General features: G+C 37.4%; 1 protein-coding gene across 1 annotated transcript in view; it reads right to left on the reverse strand.

Moving 5' to 3' along the window:
* Positions 1-19,249, reverse strand: part of LOC150079264 (ATP-dependent translocase ABCB1-like) — a 350,147-nt gene that overhangs the window by 31,492 nt on the left and 299,406 nt on the right. Inside the window, exons 19-21 of the mRNA XM_090383010.1 lie at positions 15,912-16,052; positions 14,845-15,001; positions 8,218-8,412 (exon numbers count right to left, since the gene is read on the reverse strand). Of these exons, the coding sequence (XP_090239136.1) occupies positions 8,218-8,412; positions 14,845-15,001; positions 15,912-16,052 (493 nt within the window). The remainder of the gene's footprint in view (positions 1-8,217; positions 8,413-14,844; positions 15,002-15,911; positions 16,053-19,249) is intronic.

Below are 19,249 nucleotides of genomic sequence, written 5' to 3' on the forward strand. Positions count from 1 at the left end.
GAAACCTAATTTTTTATATCACAGAACAGGCAAACCAACCATAGCATACATACAATTAGTACATTATATTAATGTGTCATGACCTTAGCAAATGCAGCTCTGTGTAAGTGCAGTGGATAAGTATCATGACACCATTTGGAGACTTGATTTTCCAATTCAGACTATAGCTAGTCAGGCTGTGTTTTATTTTTCTTGCAAATTCTGGTTTTTATTTTCCTTGCACAGGCCAATACATACTGACCAATACATGCCAATTATAGACTTCATATATAGTATTGACTTCTCATGGCCCTAACCATAATTGTCAGAGTCCAAAGAGGAAATACTTTTCTGGATAACTTTATACTCAATATATGATTATGTTCACTGTGTGCAAGAAAAATTAAACTGACACCTGCTTGCAATGTAGAGCGCCTCCGTAGCCAGGTGGGAAGGAGCAGCAGTGCGTAGCACACGCTTCTTGATTAGACCGGGGTTCGAGCCCATCACCACCAAATACGGAGGATGCGGAAAGGTCAATGGAATGACCACCGCATATCCCGGAGCAATATGGCCTTAGTTGCTAATGCTCCTAAAAACCAAACAACAACAACAACAGCTTGCAATGTTTATTTTAAGTTCAAAATTATTTGGAAGTATATAAGTGAACACGTGTTCAACAAAGTGATTTTTAATGCTGTAATAGTTTACAAAGTGAATAAAAATTGAAGTGAGTTTAATAAAGACACTTTGCCACAAGAAGTATTTAATTAATTTATTAGAACAAGAGGATAATTATTACAGACTCAAACAGTCCCAATAGCTTAATAAATTGGCTATGTTTCAGATTGTGAATAATTTCAATATATTTAATATGTCTTTAGTTTCTTTGGGTTGAATTTAAAATTTTCAAAGTTTAACTTTTAAAATTTCATAGGAATGGTTGATTTTTTTGTTTTATGGTTAGTGGTGAAGGAGGTTGGACCAACCTACTCTTGCTTTAATTAAAACATGACTGAAATTATTTTGGAATGTTGCCTGACTCCATATACCTAATAGTAGTAGTAATAGTACTAGTCATAGTAGTAATGGAAAATGATGCAAGAAAGAAAGTATATATGGCATCAGCCAAAAAAAAAAAAAAAAAATCATACGCAACTCATTCATCTGTATTCTCCAAGAATTTGTCTAGTTCTTTCTTGAATTTATTCACCCCATCCGCTACCAACAATAACAGGTGGAAGCCTGTTCCAACAATCAACTACCTGCTGGCTGAAGGCTGTTGTTGTTGTTGTTGTTTGGTTTTTAGGAGCATTAGCAACTAAGGCCATATTGCTCCGGGATATGCGGTGGTCAGTCCCTGACCTTTCCGCATCCTCCGTATTTGGTGGTGACGGGCTCGAACCCCGGGCTAATCAAGAAGCGTGTGCTGCGCACTGCTGCTCCTTCCCACCTGGCTACGGAGGCGCCTGGCTGAAGGCAAACGCACATCTATCCTGCAACCATTCTTCCTCAACTTGAATTTATGCCCTCTCATGTGTGTAGTCTCAGCAAGTGGAAGAATACTATTAACATTCAGCTTACTCAATCCATTCAAGGCTTTAAACACCTCAATCAGATCTCCCCACAGGTGCCTAGTCTGGAGATACTGCATTTGCAGAAATGAAGCCTTTCTAGATAAGAGCACTCTTTTGTTCCTTTCACAGTCTGGTTGCCCTTCCCTGTATACATTCCAGCAGATCTATTCTAAAGTGAGGCCTCCAGACCTGTATACATTACTCAAGATGCAGGCTATTCATGGCATATAAAGGGATAATAACCTCCTTATCCCTGCTAGCAAAGTTTCTCTATATCATTGACAAAACCCCAGTCTGCACTGCTTAGAGAATCTGATGTCTGAGAGCATAATTACTCCAGATCTTTTTCATTCTACCCTGAGTGTAGTACCACACAGTTGATAAATTACTCTAGGGTTACTGCTACCCATATGCAATATTATGCATTTGTCATTTCTCAGCCCATCAACCCAGTTTTCCTAGACCTTGCAGTAGCTAACTGACTATCATTAACAACTCTCCAACCTCTGCATCATCTGTAAACTTAGACATTAAGCTTGATACCTTCATCAATATCACTGTTAAATATTGAAAACAACAATGGACTCAGCATTGAACCCTGGACAAGTCCACTAATAACATTAGTCCATGAAAAGTAGTGCCCATTGATAACCACTCTGTGTCTACTTCCACTTAGTAGTCCCTTTATCTGTAGAAGTAACTTGCCTTTAATGCCACATTGCTCCAGTTTGTACAACAGTCTTTTAGACGCAACTGTATCAAAAGCCTTCCTGAAATCCAAATATATGATGTCAAAACTGTTTTTTGCATCCAGTTCCTTGGTCACTGCATCATAGTAACCTATCAGATTGGTTAGACAACACTGCCCCTTAACAAATCCATACTGTGACTGCAGTAATTGCATTCCTGTCCAGATGGTCCTGTGTTACTTCTTTAACCAGTGATTCCATTATTCTCCCTGTAACAGATGTTAAGCTAACAGGTCTGTAATTACTCATGCCACCTTTTGATCCTCCTTTATGAATTGGGGATACATTTGCACATCTGCAGTACACAGGTTCCTTCCCTGAATCCAAGGATGCTTCCATAATTATGGCAAAGGGTTCGCTTACCTCCTTTGCTGCCACTCTTAATATAATTGGATAGATTCCATCCACCGCAGGTGCCTTTTTTATGTCCATCTTTAACAATTTCTCTTCCACAAAAATCATTTAGCTCTCTGTTAGAGTTGGATAAACTTCTGCCATTTCCTTTCCTAAAGAATTCCTCATATGTGAATGGACATACAAAATACCTTATTCAATTTGTCTGTAACCTGACAAATTGAATAAGCTATAACCCATAGACATCAAGTTGCCCAATGTAATTCAACCCCTGCTTATATTGTTAATATAAGCATAGAAGTCTTTGCTGTTTTTTTTCATTTTTTGCCAGAAACTTCTTATCTGTGTTAGCTTGACTAATTTACTTTTTCACTTGTTTACAAAGTAATTTATATGCATCCCATACACTTTTCTTCTTTATAATGTGTCTCAATAGTTCTTCGTTCGTATGAAAAGCGTAGTAGTTTCTTTGATTACTTCCCTGACTGAATACTTTCCATTTAGAATTTGCTGTTGGTAACATCATCAGTTGGTCCCACTGCACAGAATTTAAAAACTGTCTGAGACCAGTATAATCACTCTTATGAAAGCCTTTACCTTTACCCTTGCCATTAGCATTAGTAGAGGCATATGATGCAAGAAAGCAAGCTTATGCAGCATCAGCCAAAAAAAAAAAAAAAAAACAACTTCCACTTCACCCCTCCGTTCGTTCGAAATACCTGTCCAGCTGAGCCTTACATTTATTTAGGCTATCAACTTCCACAACAAGGGATGGAAGTCAGTTCCACCAACCAACTACTGGCTAAAGGCAAATTTCCGCACATCTGTCCTACATCTGTCTTTCCTCAATTTGAATTTATGCCCGCTCAGGTGATTATTCTGAGCAAGAGGCAGAATTCCATCAGCATTGAGCATGCTCAAACCATTCAAGGCTTTATACACCTCTATCAGATCACCTTGCCGGTGCCTAGTCTCCTGACACTGTAATTTGCAAAACTTAAGCCTTTCTTCATAAGGGCAACCCTTTGTTCCATTCACTTATCTTGTTGCCCTTCTCTGTACAGCTCTACATCCTTCTTGAAATGAGGCCTCCAGACCTGTATACAGTACTCAAGGTGTGGCCGGACCATTGCCTTATATAAGGGAATAATCACCTCCTTATCCCTGCTAGAAAAATTGCGGCATATCACTGATAAGACACCATGAGCTACTCTTGCAGGCCCATCTGCACTGCTCAGAGAACTTCATATCTGCATGCACAATTACCCCCAGGTCCTGTTCATTCTCTACCACTATCAGTGTAGTACCACAGAGTTGATACGTTTCTCTGGGGTTGCTGTTTCCCATATGTTGATAGCCTAAATAAGTTTAAGGCTCAGCTGGACAGGTATTTTGAACGAACAGAGGGGTGAAGTGGAAGTGGGTTTTTTTTTTTTTTTTTTTTGGCTGATGCTGCATAAGCTTGCTTTCTTGCATCAAATGCCTCTACTAATGCTAATGCTAATGCTAATGTAGTACCTTACATTTGTCAATGTTAAACTTCATTCGCCACCTCTCAGCCCATCTGCTCAACCTTTCCAGATCCTGTTACAGCAGCATAGCATCAGTAGTGTCCTTAACAACCCTGCCAACCTTTGTATCGTCTGCAAACTTGGACATTAAGCTTGATATACCATCATCAATATTATTTATAAATACAGAAAACAATAATGGACACAACACTGAACCCTGAGGGACTTCACTAATTACATTACCACGATGAGCAGTGTCCATTGATTACCACTCTCTGTCTTCTCCCACTCAACCACCCCTTTATCCATAGCAGCAATTTGCCTCCAATGCCACACTGCTCCAATTTGTGCAGCAGTCTTCCATGTGCAACAGTATCAAAAGCCTTTCTAAGATCCAAGTATATAATATCAAAGATGTGCAACAGTATCAAAAGCATTTCTAAGATCCAAGTATATAATCAAAGTTATTCCCTGCATACAGTTCTTTTGTGACTGCATCATAGTATCCAATCAAATTGGTCAGGCAAGACTTCCCCTTAACAAAACTATGCTGTGTCTGAGCTATAACCGAAGTCTTGTCTAGATGATCCTGCAGTGCTTCTTTAACCAGTGCCTCCATTAATTTTCCTGGAACAGAAGTTAAACTCACAAGTCTATAATTACTTGTGTCAGCCTTTGATCCTCCTTTTTGAATTTGATTCACATTTGCACATCTGCAGTCTATGGGTACCTCCCCTGAATCCAAGGAAGCTCTCATAATTATGGCTAAGGGTTTGCTTACTTCCTTTGCTGCCTCCTTTAATATAACTGGATAGATCCCATCCACCTCGGGTGCCTTTCTTGTGTTTATCTTCAACAATTTCTCCTCCACTTTACTCTCAGTTATTACAAGATTATCTAGCTTACTGCCAGAGTTAAATACACCTCTGGCATTCCCCTCGCTGAATAACTCCTCATGTGTGAATGTCAATGCAAAATATTCATTTAGTTTGTTAGCTACCTGAGCAGGATCATCAACAGTTGAACCATCGATATCAAGTGGACCAATCTGATTCATCCCCTTCCTTCTAGAGTTTACATAAGTAAAGAACTCTTTGCTGTATTTTTTTGCATTTCTTGCCAAAGATTTCTCGTAATCTGCCTTCGCCTGCCTAACTTCCTTTGTAACTTGGTTACAGATTAGCTTATATCTATCATAGGCTTCTGTGTCCCGTGTTAATTTATATGTATCCCATGCATTTTTCTTCTCTGCCATATGTCTCATTAGTTCATCTGACATCCATTTAGGCCTAAACCTTGAATAATATTTCTTAGTTGGTATGTAAAGCCTAGTAGCTAAAAAAGATAAGTTCTTTGAATGCTTCCCATTTTGAATTTGCTGTTGGTAACAACATCAGTTGGTCCCACTGTATAGAATTTAAATACTGTGTCAGACCATCGTAGTCGCCTTTATGAAAACAATAACCCTTCCCTTTACCCCGATCGTAGTTACCTCTTTGAGTAAATCCCACTTCAGCACACTGTGATCACTGCCACCTAGTGGTTCCTTTATCTGCAGATTCTTAATGCATGAAGAATCACTACTGATAATCAACTCAAGAGTATTACTCCCTCTAGTTGCCTCCCGAACATGCTGATGTAGAAAACATTCATCTAATAAATCCACAAAAGCCTTGCTAGTGTGTGAGTGACCAACCCACAAATTCCAGTCAATATCTGGGAAATTAAAAGCCCCCATTATAAGACTCTCTGATTTACTGGTCCACTCTATTTCCCTGTACAGTTTCTTATTATACTCATCAGAGTCATTAGGCCTATAGCACACTCCTACTCTCAATTTTGATCTCCCAATGCTTATGTCACACCAAACTGACTTGACACTGCACTGTCCAGTGATGTCGACTGGCTTCACTTCCTTGGATTTTATGTGTTTCTTAACTAATAGCATAACCCCTCCTCCCTTCCTATCCTGTCTATCCTTTCTGTAGACGTTGTACTCCCCAAATTCCAGTTCTGCATTCCTTATATCTGTGTGACACCACGTCTCTGATATCCCAACAATATCCGCCTTTGATGTTTTGAGCAATACCTCAAATTCATCAAATTTATTTACCAAACTCCTAGCATTGGTGTACACAGAAGTATACATGCACCTGTTCTTTTTCTTAGCTACCCTAACACAACCCATGTGTTTACTTGTACCGCAATGACTCCCAGCAGTCTCCGGAATATCTTGCATCTTGTTTTCCAGGCTTCTGCTTATTCCAATAGAAGCAGTGCAAGAATCACTTTCACCTCTGCCAGTGGCTACTGTTAATCTATTAGTTCTTGTATCCCCCAAGCTAGCAGTTTTCCGACCCACCTAACACTGCCTCGATAGCATCAGCAAATATTCTTGCACCCTTTCTATTTAAGTGTATCCCATCCCTGTAGAAGCAGTACCTTCTGTTAACAAGTACATAATAGGCTGAAAAAAATTCTACCCCTTGAGCCTTGCACAATCTTTCCAGGGCAGAATTGATCAACAAGGCTCTCATCATATATTCCCTCCTATCGTGTCTGGGCAGAATTGCAGACACTTTCAAATTGAACCCTAATTCACGGCTTTTTTTCAACAGTGACCTGTACTTGTTAAGTAAATCTGCCGGTCTCGTACTCTTAATATCATTAGTGCCAACGTGTACAACTATATCAGCTTTTGCGACCTTAAAAGATGATATCTGCTCTACAACCTCATCAACCCCTGGCAGATATACCCTGGTCCTGTTCCACCTATCCTTTTTAGAAAGCATGTTCCCCGTTTCCCTGACAATAGAGTCACCAACAACTACTAGTTCCTGTGGGCCCAGCGCATTCTGCCTTGGTGCGTGATGACCAAGGACCAAGTGCAAGCTCTGGCGTTGATGTTGTTGTTGTTGATTTTGGTTTTTAGGAGCATTAGCAACTAAGGCCATATTGCTCCAGGATATGCGGTGGTCATTCCTTAACCTTTCCGCATCCTCCGTATTTGGTGGTGACGGGCTCGAACCCCAGTCTAATCAAGAAGCGTGTGCTACGCACTGCTGCTCCTTCCCACCTGGCTACGGAGGCGCCTGGCGTTGATGTGTGCAGCTGAAAGCTTGATGGGCCCCTCACTTTAGATCCTTTGAGGGCATCCACCCTGTCCTTCAAGCTCTCATATAGGCCCATAACAACACTGAGTTGTCGCCTGATTTTGTTAGACTCCTTGCGTCGTGCACACACAAAGACATCCCCCATGGCAATATCATGTCCCATACCCGATTGCTCCACAAACATCATGCAAGCAGTGCACTTTAAAAGGCTGTGATTCAGAGGGCAACTGCCCCCCTCAGTTATGTCTTTATTTAAATTCCACATTAGTACACTGTGGTTGCTGCCACCCAGTGTGTCTTTTACCTGCAGATTCTTAATGCATTTAGAATCACTGCTGATAACAAAATCAAGAGTATTGATTTCTCCTGTTGCCTCTCTAACATGCTGTTGTAGAAAATGGTCATCCAAGAAATCTGAAAGCCTTGCTAGTGTGTGAGTGACCAACCCTCAAATTCCAGTCATCATATGGAAAGTTAAAATTCTCCATTATGAGACATTTTGATTTGCTGGCCCACTCTATTTCTCTGTAACCTGTTTGGTATACTGATCACAGTTATTGGGCCCATAACACACTTCTACTCTCAACTTTCTTTTCCCAGTACTTATACCACACCAAACTGACTCAACATTGCACTTGTGGCCCATGTCAACCGGATGCAGTGACTTCGATTTAATATGATTCTTAACTGAAAGTTTAGTTTAGATATACAATATTACTATAATAATATGGTGACTAATTAATTGATTAAAGTAATATGACTAATTTCAGCAGTATCATTGTGTGATTAAGTTTAAGCAATTTCTAATGTTCAGAAACGCCCTCTGTTATACAAGAAGCTGTTATCCAATATCTAAATTGCTTTGGAAAATTTTATAAATTAATATAAAACAACCAGTGGATTATACTAATGATTATCATAAGATAAGATTTACCACGTGGCCTCTCTGGGGATCATAAAACCTCTCGATGAGAGTAACTACTGTACTCTTTCCACATCCACTAGAACCAACTAGGGCTAAAGTCTGACCTGGCTTCACATTAAGAGACAATCCTTTCAAAACAGCAACATCTTTTCTGTTTGGGTAACGGAAGTGGACTTCATTCAAGGTAATTTCTCCTTTAATTGTCTGAAAAGAAAATTTTTGCAAAACATTTATACTCCGCTGTTTAACATTAAAAACAAAATTATTGTCGGCTTTATATGGAGTAAATTAATGTAAAATTTGAGATGATCAATTCAGGACCTTAAAACAATAAGAAATTCATAAAAAAATTCCAATTCAATGGTTACAGAGCCATGGTTATTTGAATTTTAAAAAACAGCTATAGAGATTTCAATGGTAAAATATAATAAAATGATAAAAAATAAGCAAACATGTTGCTTGTATGAAAAAAACAGTTTACTAGGGTGTGTGCTTATTATATTTCTTATTTTATTATTTTTTACCACAGAAAACTTTATAGCCATTTTTTTAAAAATTAAACAACCACAGCTCCATAACTAGTGACATAACCAGTGGCATGTATTCCAAGATTGACCTAGTGGATAGCTCACCTGGCGATTTTTTCCTGTGTCACCGTTGTATGGAGTGTACCGATCTTGAGTTAAAATTTGGTGCATTGCTAGAACAATTTTATCACTGAAAGAACAGGTGCTTGCCCTCAAGAATAATGTAATTGGGAGCTTGTCAGATTTTAAGGGGGATAAAGAGAATATTATTATTCAAGTAGGGAGTAATGATATTAAGCACACATGTTCTGATGATTTATTAAACAAATATAGGACCATGCTGAAGAAATTCCGGAAGTTAGGTCACAATGTCTATGTGTCTACAACTCTGCCCCAGACATGACAAGAGGGATTATATGCTGAAAGCCTTGTGGAATAATTCAAGACTTGAATGACTCTGCAAGGCTACTGCAGGAGAAATTTTTATCAGCTTGGCCAGCACTTGTAGCCAGAAGGAATCTGTTTTGTAGAGATGGGATACATTTAAACAAAGGTGGTGCAAGGGTTTTTGCCAGTATTACTGAGGATACCTTAAAGGTTCAGGGGGATAGGGGTAATATATATATGCATTTATCTGATAATACTGGTCACATTTGGTCATATCAATGCTTACATATACTTCAAGAGATCTTGTTTGTTGCCACAACAGAACATATTAGCAAGATGTTCTGAGGGCAGAAACGTTTCAAATGACTGGATAGTTAATGCCAGGGAAGCGAGTTTAAATAATTTTAGAGGGTAGTCACGGTAGTTCACTATATAAGAACACTAAGTCTTAATTGTTTATACGGTAATGTCAAAAGTGTTGTCAGTAAAATAAATGAATTCAAACTGCTGGTTAGGACAAGTAACGCTGACATAATAGGGCTTCGGGAAACATGGTGCCACCTGGAAATAGAGGATGATGCTTACTTTCAGTATGGTATGTACAATGTATTTAGGAAAGATAGGGCAGATAGAAGGGGTGACAGGGTCATACTTCTTATCAAAAGCAGCCTGAGTGTTATGAAAGCTTTCCCGGATTCAGATGTTTCTCATGCTAGTATAGAATTTGTATTGTGTGAGATTGTTGGAAGCAAAGGTATAATAAGAGTGGGAGTAATCTACAGGCCAGGTAATTGTGAAGATTATGATGAGAGCCTCTACCTGCAAATGGAATGGGCAAGTAAGTATAAATGTTGATGCTATCGAGGCAGTGTTAGGTGGGTCGGAAAACTGCTAGCTTGGGGAGGATACAAGGAATAATAGATTAACAGTAGATGCTGGCAGAGGTGAAAGTGATTCTTACACTGCTTCTGTTTGAATGAACAGCAGCCTGGAAAACAATATGCAGGGTATTTCAGAGACTGCTGGGAGTTACCGTGGTATAAGTAAACACACGAGTTGTGTTAGGGTAGCTAAGAATAGAAACAGGTGCATGTGTACTTGTGTATACACCAATGCTAGGAGTTTGGAAAATAAATTTGATAAATTTGATAAATTTGAGGTGTTGGTCAAAACATCAAAGGCAGATATTGTTGGGATATCAGAGACGTGGTGTCACACAGATATAAGGAATGCAGAACTGGAATTTGGTTAGTACAATGTGTACAGGAAGGATAGATAGGACACGGGAGGAGAGGTTATGCTATTAGTTAACATGCACATAAAATCCAAGGAAGTGCAGCCAGTCAACATCGCTGGGCAGTGCAGTATCGAGTTAGTTCGGTGTGACATAAGCACTGGGAGATCAAAATTGAGAGTAGGAGTGTGTTATAGGCCTAATGATTCCGATGAGTATAATAAAAAACTGTACAAGGATATAGAGTGGGCCAGTAAATCAGAAAGTCTTATAATGGGGGATTTTAATTTCACGGATATTGACTGGAATTTGTGGGTCACTTGCACACTAGCAAGGCTTTTGTGGATGATTTGTTGTCATTTGTTGTCAGTAGAGGGAGTAATACTTTTAATCTGATTATCAGTAGTGATTCTTCATGCATTAAGAATCTTCAGATAAAGGAACCGCTATGTGGCAGTGATCAGAGTGTGCTGAAGTGGGATTTAATCAAAGAGGTAACTACCATCAGGGGTAAAGGGAAGGGTTTTTGCTTTCATAAAGGTGATTGCGGTGGTCTGAGACAGTATTTAAATTCTATACAGTGGGACCAACTGATGATGTTACCAACAGAATATTCAAAATGGGAAGCATTCAAAGAAATAATCTTGTATGCTACTAGGCTTTTCATACCAACTAAGAAATATTGTTTAAGATTTAGGCCTAAATGGATGTCAGATGAACTGATTAGACATGTGACAGAGAAGAAAAATGAATGGAATACATACAAATTAACAGGTAACAGGTTTGTTGGCTACCTGATCCTGCTCAGGTAGCCAACAAACTAAATGAATAATTTGCATCTACATTCACACATGAGGAGTTATTCAGGGAGGGGAATGCCATATTAAACTCTGGCAGTAAGCAAGATAATCTTGTAATAACTGAGAGTAAAGTGGAGGAGAAATTGTTGAAGATAAACATAAGAAAGACACATGGGGTGGATGGAATCTATCCAGTTATATTAAAGGAGGCAGCAAAGGAAGTAAGACAAACCCTTAGCTATAATTAACAGAGCTTTCTTGGACTTAGGGGAGGTACCCATGGACTGGAAATGTGCAAATGTGACCCCACTCCACAAAGGAGGATCAAAGTGAGACACAGGTAATTACAGTCCTGTTAGTTTAACTTCTATTCCAGGGAAATTAATGGTGGCACTGGTTAAAGAAGCATTGCAGGATCATCTAGACAAGACTTCAATTATAGCTCGGACACAGCATGGGTTTGTTAATGGGAAGTCTTGTCTGACCAATTTGATTGGATACTATGATGTAGTCACAAAGGAACTAGATGCAAAGAATAATTTTGATATCATATATTTGGATCTTAGAAAAGCTTTTGATACTGTTGCACATGGAAGATTGCTGTACAAATTGGAGCACTGTGGCATTGGAAGCAAATTGCTGCTTTGGATAAAGGGATGGCTGAGTGGGAGAAGACAGAGAGTTGTAATCAATGGACACTGCTCTTCGTGGACTAATTTTATTAGTGGAGTCCCCCCAGGGTTCAGTGTTGGGTCCATTGTTGTTTTCTATTCATTAATGATATTGATGATGGTATATCAAGCTTAATGTCCAAGTTTGCAGACGATACAAAGGTTGGCAGGGTTGTTAAGGACACTACTGACGATATGCTGCTGTAACAGGATCTGGAAAGGTTGAGCAGGTGGACTGAGAGGTGGCAACTGAAGTTTAACATTGACAAATCTAAAGTACTGTATATGGGAAGCAGTAAACCCAGAGGAACGTATCAACTGTGTGGTACTACACTGACAGTGGTAGAGCATGAAATGGACCTGGGGGTAATTGTGCAGGCAGATATGAAGTTTTTTGAGCAGTGCAGATGGGCTGCAAGAGTAGCTCATGGTGTCTTGTTAAATTTTTCTAGCAGGGATAAGGAGGTGATTATCCCCTTGTATAAAGCAGTGGTCAGGCCACACCTTGAGTATTGTATACAGGTTTGGAGGCCTCATTTTAAGAAGGATGTCGAGCTGTTGGAACAAGTACAGAGAAAGGCAACAAGATTAATGAAGGGTTAAGTTTTGCAGATTAGTGTCTGGAGACTAGGCACCTGTGAGGTGATCTGATTGAGCTGTATTAAGCCTTGAATGGTTTGAGAATGCTCAATGTAGATGGGATTCTTCCTGTTGCTCAGAATAATCACCTGAGAGGGCATAAATTCAAATTGAGGAAAGACAGTTGTAGGATAGATGTGCAGAAGTTTGCCTTTAGCCAGCGGGTAGTTGATTGGTGGAACAGACTCGTCTTTTGTTGTGGAAGTGATAGCCTAAATAAATTTAAGGCTGAGCTGGAAAGGTATTTGGAATGAACAAAGGGGTGAAGTGGGAGCAGTTTTTTTTTTTTTTTTTTCTTGGCTGATGCTGCACAATCTTGCTTTCTTGCATCATATGCCTCTACTAATGCTGATGCTAATGAACTCAATAGTTACTTGGCATTTATATTTACAGAAGAAAAACCCTTTATCAAAGAAAAATTATGGAAGTGAAGTTGAAAAATATGTAATTAATGATATTGAAATTCCACATGATTATTTAATGAAAAAGTCTACAGGCCATAAGGCTCGTGTGGTTGATGGCACATACCCTAAAATCTTAAGGGAGGCATAAAGTGAATGCATTGAATCACTGAGGCTAATTATTCGATTGAAAATTGCTAATGTATCTCCAATACATAAGGACAGTTCTAAGAGTGAAGTGGGAAATTACCACTTATCAGTTTAACTTCAGTAGTAAGGAAAATCATTGAGGGTGGAATTCAGGATCATTTAGATAGAAATGGAATTCTGAAGGATACCCAACATGGTTTTGTAAATGGAAAATCATGTTTAACAAATCTTGTTAGCTATTTTGACAGGGTCACTCATGAGTTGGATTTAGGGAATAATTTCAACATTGTTTATTTGGATTTCAGCAAAGCAATTGACTCAGTCCCACATGAGCAGTTACTTTATAAGCTGGAACAGGTTGGAATCATAGGAAAAATCCTTAGATGGATAGCAGGATGGCTTTAGGACAGGAGGCAGAGGGTTGTGATAATGGTTATTCCTCAGATTGGGTTGATGTAAGAAGTGAGGTTCCCTAATGATCAGTATTAGGACCACTGTTGTTTTTGATTTTCATAAATGACATCGATGAAGGGGTAGAGGGCATGATGTCTAAATCTGCAGATGATGTAAAGACTGGTAGAATAGTTAATGATCACTGCCAAGCAGAGATTCTTCAGAGTGACCTAAATTGACTTCAGGGATGGTCAGAAAATTGGCAGTTATGCTTTAATCCAGCAAAGTGTAAGGTACTACACTTGGGGAACAGTAACCCCCAAAATAACTTATACACTTGGTGGAGTTAAACTAAAGCCAATAGTGGAGGAAAGAGATTTGAGTGTTACAATAAGATCAGAATGAAGTTTTCTGAGCATTCTAGACAGGTTGCAAGGAAGGCCCATGGTGTCCTATCAATGACTTATCAAACATTTTCCAGTAGAGATAAGGATATCATAATCCCATTATTAGACTACACTTGGAATACTATGTTCAAGTATGGAGACCGCACCTCAAGACATTGAGCTTCTTGAAAAGGTCCAAAGACGAGAACTCGCCTGGTGAGATTGGCAAAAGGGCATCTATACGAGGAAAAACTTTGAATATGTGGGTTGTTGTTTGTTGTTTGGTTTTTAGGAGCATTAGCAACTAAGGCCATATTGCTCCGGGGTATGCGGTGGTCATTCCCTGATCTTTCCGCATCCTCCGTATTTGGTGGTGACGGGCTCGAACCCCGGTCTAATCAAGAAGCGTGTGCTACAAACTGTTGCTCCTTCCCACCTGGCTACGGAGGCGCCAATATGTGGGTTGCACCAGAGCTTAGAAACTAGGCACCTTAGAGGAAACTTGACTGAGGTGTTTAAGGCTCTGAAAGGTATAAGTAAAATGAATGAGGATGAAATTTTCATGGTTATAAACGATTTTAGAACTAGGGGCCATAAATTCAAGTTATGGTGGGTGATGTTTAGACTGGATTTCAGGAAGTTTTCTTTTAGCTAGTGAATTATAAATTACTGAAATAAGTTACCTACAAGGATGGTAGAGGCTGACAAATTTGGAGAAATTCAAAGATCAGTTGGATAGTTACCTATGGGAAGAGGGAAATGCATAGGTTGTCTATTTCCCTTTCTTTTATTAATTATTTACTTTTAAAATTTTTCTTCTTATTATTATTTTATTTTATTTTATTTATTTATTTTTTTTTTTGGCTAGTGCAGCATTTAAGCATAAGCCTATGCTTAGATGGGATGATGAAAGAAGTAAAATAAGTTTTTTTTTTTTTTTTTAGTTTTAATAATAAATAAGTCAATTTTTTAATTTTAAATTTTAGCTGATAAAAGAAATATAATGCAAAGATTGATAATGATAATTTAAATAAATTTATGAACATACTGGCCGTATGCCTCCTTTGCAAAAGGTATCAATCTGAGGTTCCATCTCTATCATACGGAAAATGAGGCCTGCTGAAAGCTTTGCTTTTGTATAGTCTGGTAAATATGCAGTCCATTGGCCTACTGATATTGCACTGAATGCCATTGCAAAAAAAACCCTATGAATGAAAAGTATAGATTAAAGTACAGGTTGATGCTGAAATAATGCTTATTTATTAATTATGGATCTACATATCACTTCTTTTTATAAATTTATCATTATGAATCATATTATTGCTTTCAGCTGCACCTTCATAGTGAGACATTTCTCTATTACTATTAATTAAGTAACATTTAAAAATGTATTTTTTAATGAGCTACTAAATCAATTATACATTATCAAAACTGTTCTTGAATGTGTTTGTTCATGCACTGCCATCAAGTTTCACACTTAAGAAGATAAATCATATATCACTGAAAAAGTCTCAACCAGGAATCAAGTTTATGATATTAGTCAGAATTTAATGAGTTATTAAATATGAGATTAAGTAATTGATGCATTTGCACAAATGACTAAGTGAAATTAGAAAAAAGGATGTTATTAGCACCATGATAACAGCTACATTGGTAGTAATCTATAGTATCTCATTTCAATACTCAGGATATGCATGATTAAATCCACATGTAGGGCCTAACTATTCTTTGCTTCTTTTGTCAAAACAATTGAACAAAGTGATATAAATGAGAGATATCAGTTATTACTATAGTTCCAAGTTTAGTATTCTTTTAAAAAAAAATCCATATGCACTTGGTGCAGTACAATCTTACTTGGTGGTAAGCCAGGTTAGCCAATTTGTTTAACAGTAAAATCTTTTGGATGTTAATATTTTAATTATTAATACTATTCGTTTCTTATTACAATGGTTATCACTGCTAAAGAACCATAGAATTGGTATTCAAGAGGATAAAACAAGAGGATAAAGAGGATGCTTTAGTTTGATAAAATATTTAAAAAAATTTTCACCATATACATTTGGATATGAATAAATTTCAAATTGCATAGGAAAACAGCATAAAAATATATCTTACCTATATACATTCACTGCTTCCATTTCTTTAATGGTAATCAGATATGCTCCCAATCTGAAAGCTGCAGCATATGTAAAAAATATAATACCCTGAGAAAATGAAAAGGCTAAAGCATAGACCCATGCATTCTTCTTATTTTCACTAAGAATAAAAATGGCAAAATCAGTTAAGAAAAATAAAAATAAATAAAAATAAATTAATTAATTAATTAAATAATAATAATAAATAAATAAATAAATAAAACTGAATACAAACAAGTACATGACATCCAGAATACAAAGCTATATCTGATAAGCAATGCAGAGGTCATTCAGAAAAGATGATAATTTAATATTTTTAATTATTAATATTTTAATTTTATATTGGATAAATTATTTTTTTTTTCTAAAATTTTACAAAAGCCCTTGTAAGTGCACTTAATGAGTTTTCAGATGTTGGCTCTCTTCAGCTTATTTCTTATAAGAAACATAATTTAAAATCATCATTGTACAAAGACAGAGATATATAACTGTTAACCAAACAAATAATTATTGTGCATTCACTATTTAAAATACAATTTTAAAACACTAATAAATATTAGCATATTTAGAAAAATGAGGAGGATTTATTAGCATACTGTATACCACATAATCTGTTTTAATTTTGTGGAGAAGAAACAGAAAGCATAAAATGCAATATCAGAATACTTCTGCTCTGTGCAAGGAATTTATCATGAGCTTATGATGATTTTAGTCCTTTTCTAGATCCAGTTTTATTTCTTTGTCATTAAATATGGATTAGTGAATCTTATTCATTTTATTTTCAGCTAGCAGTGGTTCAATACCTTAAACTGAAGCCACATAAAAAATAGTACAGCAATTTATTGTTAGTTAACTGCCTCAAATACATAACATCAATATTTCAATAATTTTCTATTCAATAACAAAGCTTCAAGAAATGGGTCAAGGAGAGTTAGCAGTGGTCGATAAACTATTATCTGTACAGATATTTATTTACACATTTAATTTATTTTTTCTTTAATATGAATGGATATTCATAAATAGCAATTTATGGATACTACTGCTCATATTTTTACCCTGATTAATAAAATAATTTTTTAATAACCATTATATTCATATAGTAATGGTTATTAAAAACCTTTTGTGTCCTAAGTTAGTCAAGTTGGCTGATTTTTATGTCTTAACCCCCCCCCCCCTTTTTATACTATGTGGTCCCAGTCAGCTTTCCCGACAACCCTGCAATCTATTAACAATGCTGTACCACTAATAACATTGATGTACAACTATTTCTGTTTCCCTCATAGAGGGCAAATTCATTCTCAATGTAATGTCCATATCACAATGCAATGAAAGCATCTGATGCTATAAAATCACAACATAAAGTTGTGATGATCCAATTGATACTTGTAGGTCTAGTGTGAAGATTCAAAATGAGGAGAAGTCCAATCCAGGAAGTAGATAGTTAAACCAGGAATTATGGTCATAATGAAGAATCATCTTTTCCTCAAACCTGAACAGTCTCAACAGCACAGCGGTTAACAGTAGATGGGAATACCTCAATCAGTCTCCATATACAGTCCCTGGAACCACAATAACACCACAGCATCACAGATCATCCATCAAGAAAGTAACCACAATGCCATCTGACAGGCTCGTTGTGGTGGTCTAACCCTCCACTGGAGCCCCAATTTCTCCGATACAAACCTGCCCAAAAAGTGTTGGCAGTCTCCTCAACTGCTCTGAATCACTTGTTAGTGGAGGATATATTGTGAGATTCCTTAGAAGCTGTAGGTTCACAAGATAGACTCCCACCTATAATCAGAATGGCACCACTCATCCTGCATCCACCCTGTCTACTATAATAACATTCCGTTCTAATGTAACATGTCATGACCTTTATAAGCCCTTTTTAGCTGTTATTCAGTATCTGGCTAATGCTTCTCCAACTGCAAAAAGATCCTCCTTCTTCTGAATAGTTGGACTACAAAATTTCAAAGTGCATAAAAAATCTTCTTTTGTACTAACTGACATATCCAGGAGTAAAGGAGTGGAGATTACGAGCTTCTTCAAGTCACAATACTCAACACATTCACAGAAAAGATGGTTCCAATCTTCTGAGAATTTACAAGTACATAGAGTAAGCTCAGTGATACCAAATTCTCTTAACTTTGCAAAAGAGGAACCATGCCCACTCAAAAGATAAGTTGTATGGAGATTGGGATTAAGCCAAGTTGCCCACTGATTACCATTATCATTTACTTTTGGAAAAATTTTTTTCGTTACTGCTCCTTCCACACAAATCTTCCAATATTCTTGCCACTGTTTAACCAATTCTGTCCATACATGCTTCCTTTCCTACTTGTAACTCACATCACAATCTATTTCAAGTGACAAATAGTTATATAGTAGCTGTTTCTTGAATGATAACTCTGATAGAAACACCAAATGTAAATCCACTGGTAGGCAATCTGTCAAAACTTGTAGTGCATCAGTAGACACAGTTCGACAGGCCATACACATCTTCAATAGAATAGATCATTGAATTGAAAAGATCTTTCACACATTGAATTTCTGCAAAGTGGAGCTCAACCAGATATGTAATACATATCCCACAATTGGTAGGAAAATGCAGTCACAAAATAAGGCCAATGCTTTACTCCTGATGCTCCATTCTTTCCTTGCAATTCAAGCAATCATGCCTACAAACCTCTGAATTTTGTCCGCAATGTACGTGATGTGTACAAGGCTCTGAATGGTTTGAGAAAGTTCAATGCTGATGGGATTCTTCTACTTGCTCAGATTATACACTTGAGGGGGCGTAAATTCAAACTGAGGAAAGATGGTTGAAAAATAGATGTGTGGAAATTTCCCTTTATCAAGCGGATGGTTGATTGCTGGGATAAACTTTCATCTGCCGTTGTGGAAGTTGATAGCTTAAATAAATTCAAGGAAGAAGTGGACAAACTTTTGGAGCAAATGGATAGGTGAAATGGGTATTTTTATTATTATTATTTTTTTGGCTGCTGTTGGTTGGTTGTTTGGGTTTTAATGGCACATCAACAACAAGGGTTATAATGCACCAAAACTAAGTCTGATGCTGTATAAGCTTGCTTTCTTGCATCATATACCTCTACTAATGCTAATGCAGGTTATGAAGTGTATCTGCCTGTCAATCATCGCTTCCAGATATTTTAGTTTTAAAGAATGGAATACTGGCTCCCCTGGCATGAAACTTGGATTCCTTGTCACCAATAAATGGTTCTTGAGTAATAAGGCTTTGCTCTTTGTTTTTGAAACTTGAAGTCTTTGCAAATCACACCACTCCTGCAAGTCTCATAA

Source organism: Mastigoproctus giganteus, chromosome 10 (genome assembly GCF_048544385.1).
Source record: "Mastigoproctus giganteus isolate SK-2022 chromosome 10, ASM4854438v1, whole genome shotgun sequence".
NCBI classification, from domain to species: domain Eukaryota; kingdom Metazoa; phylum Arthropoda; class Arachnida; order Uropygi; family Thelyphonidae; genus Mastigoproctus; species Mastigoproctus giganteus.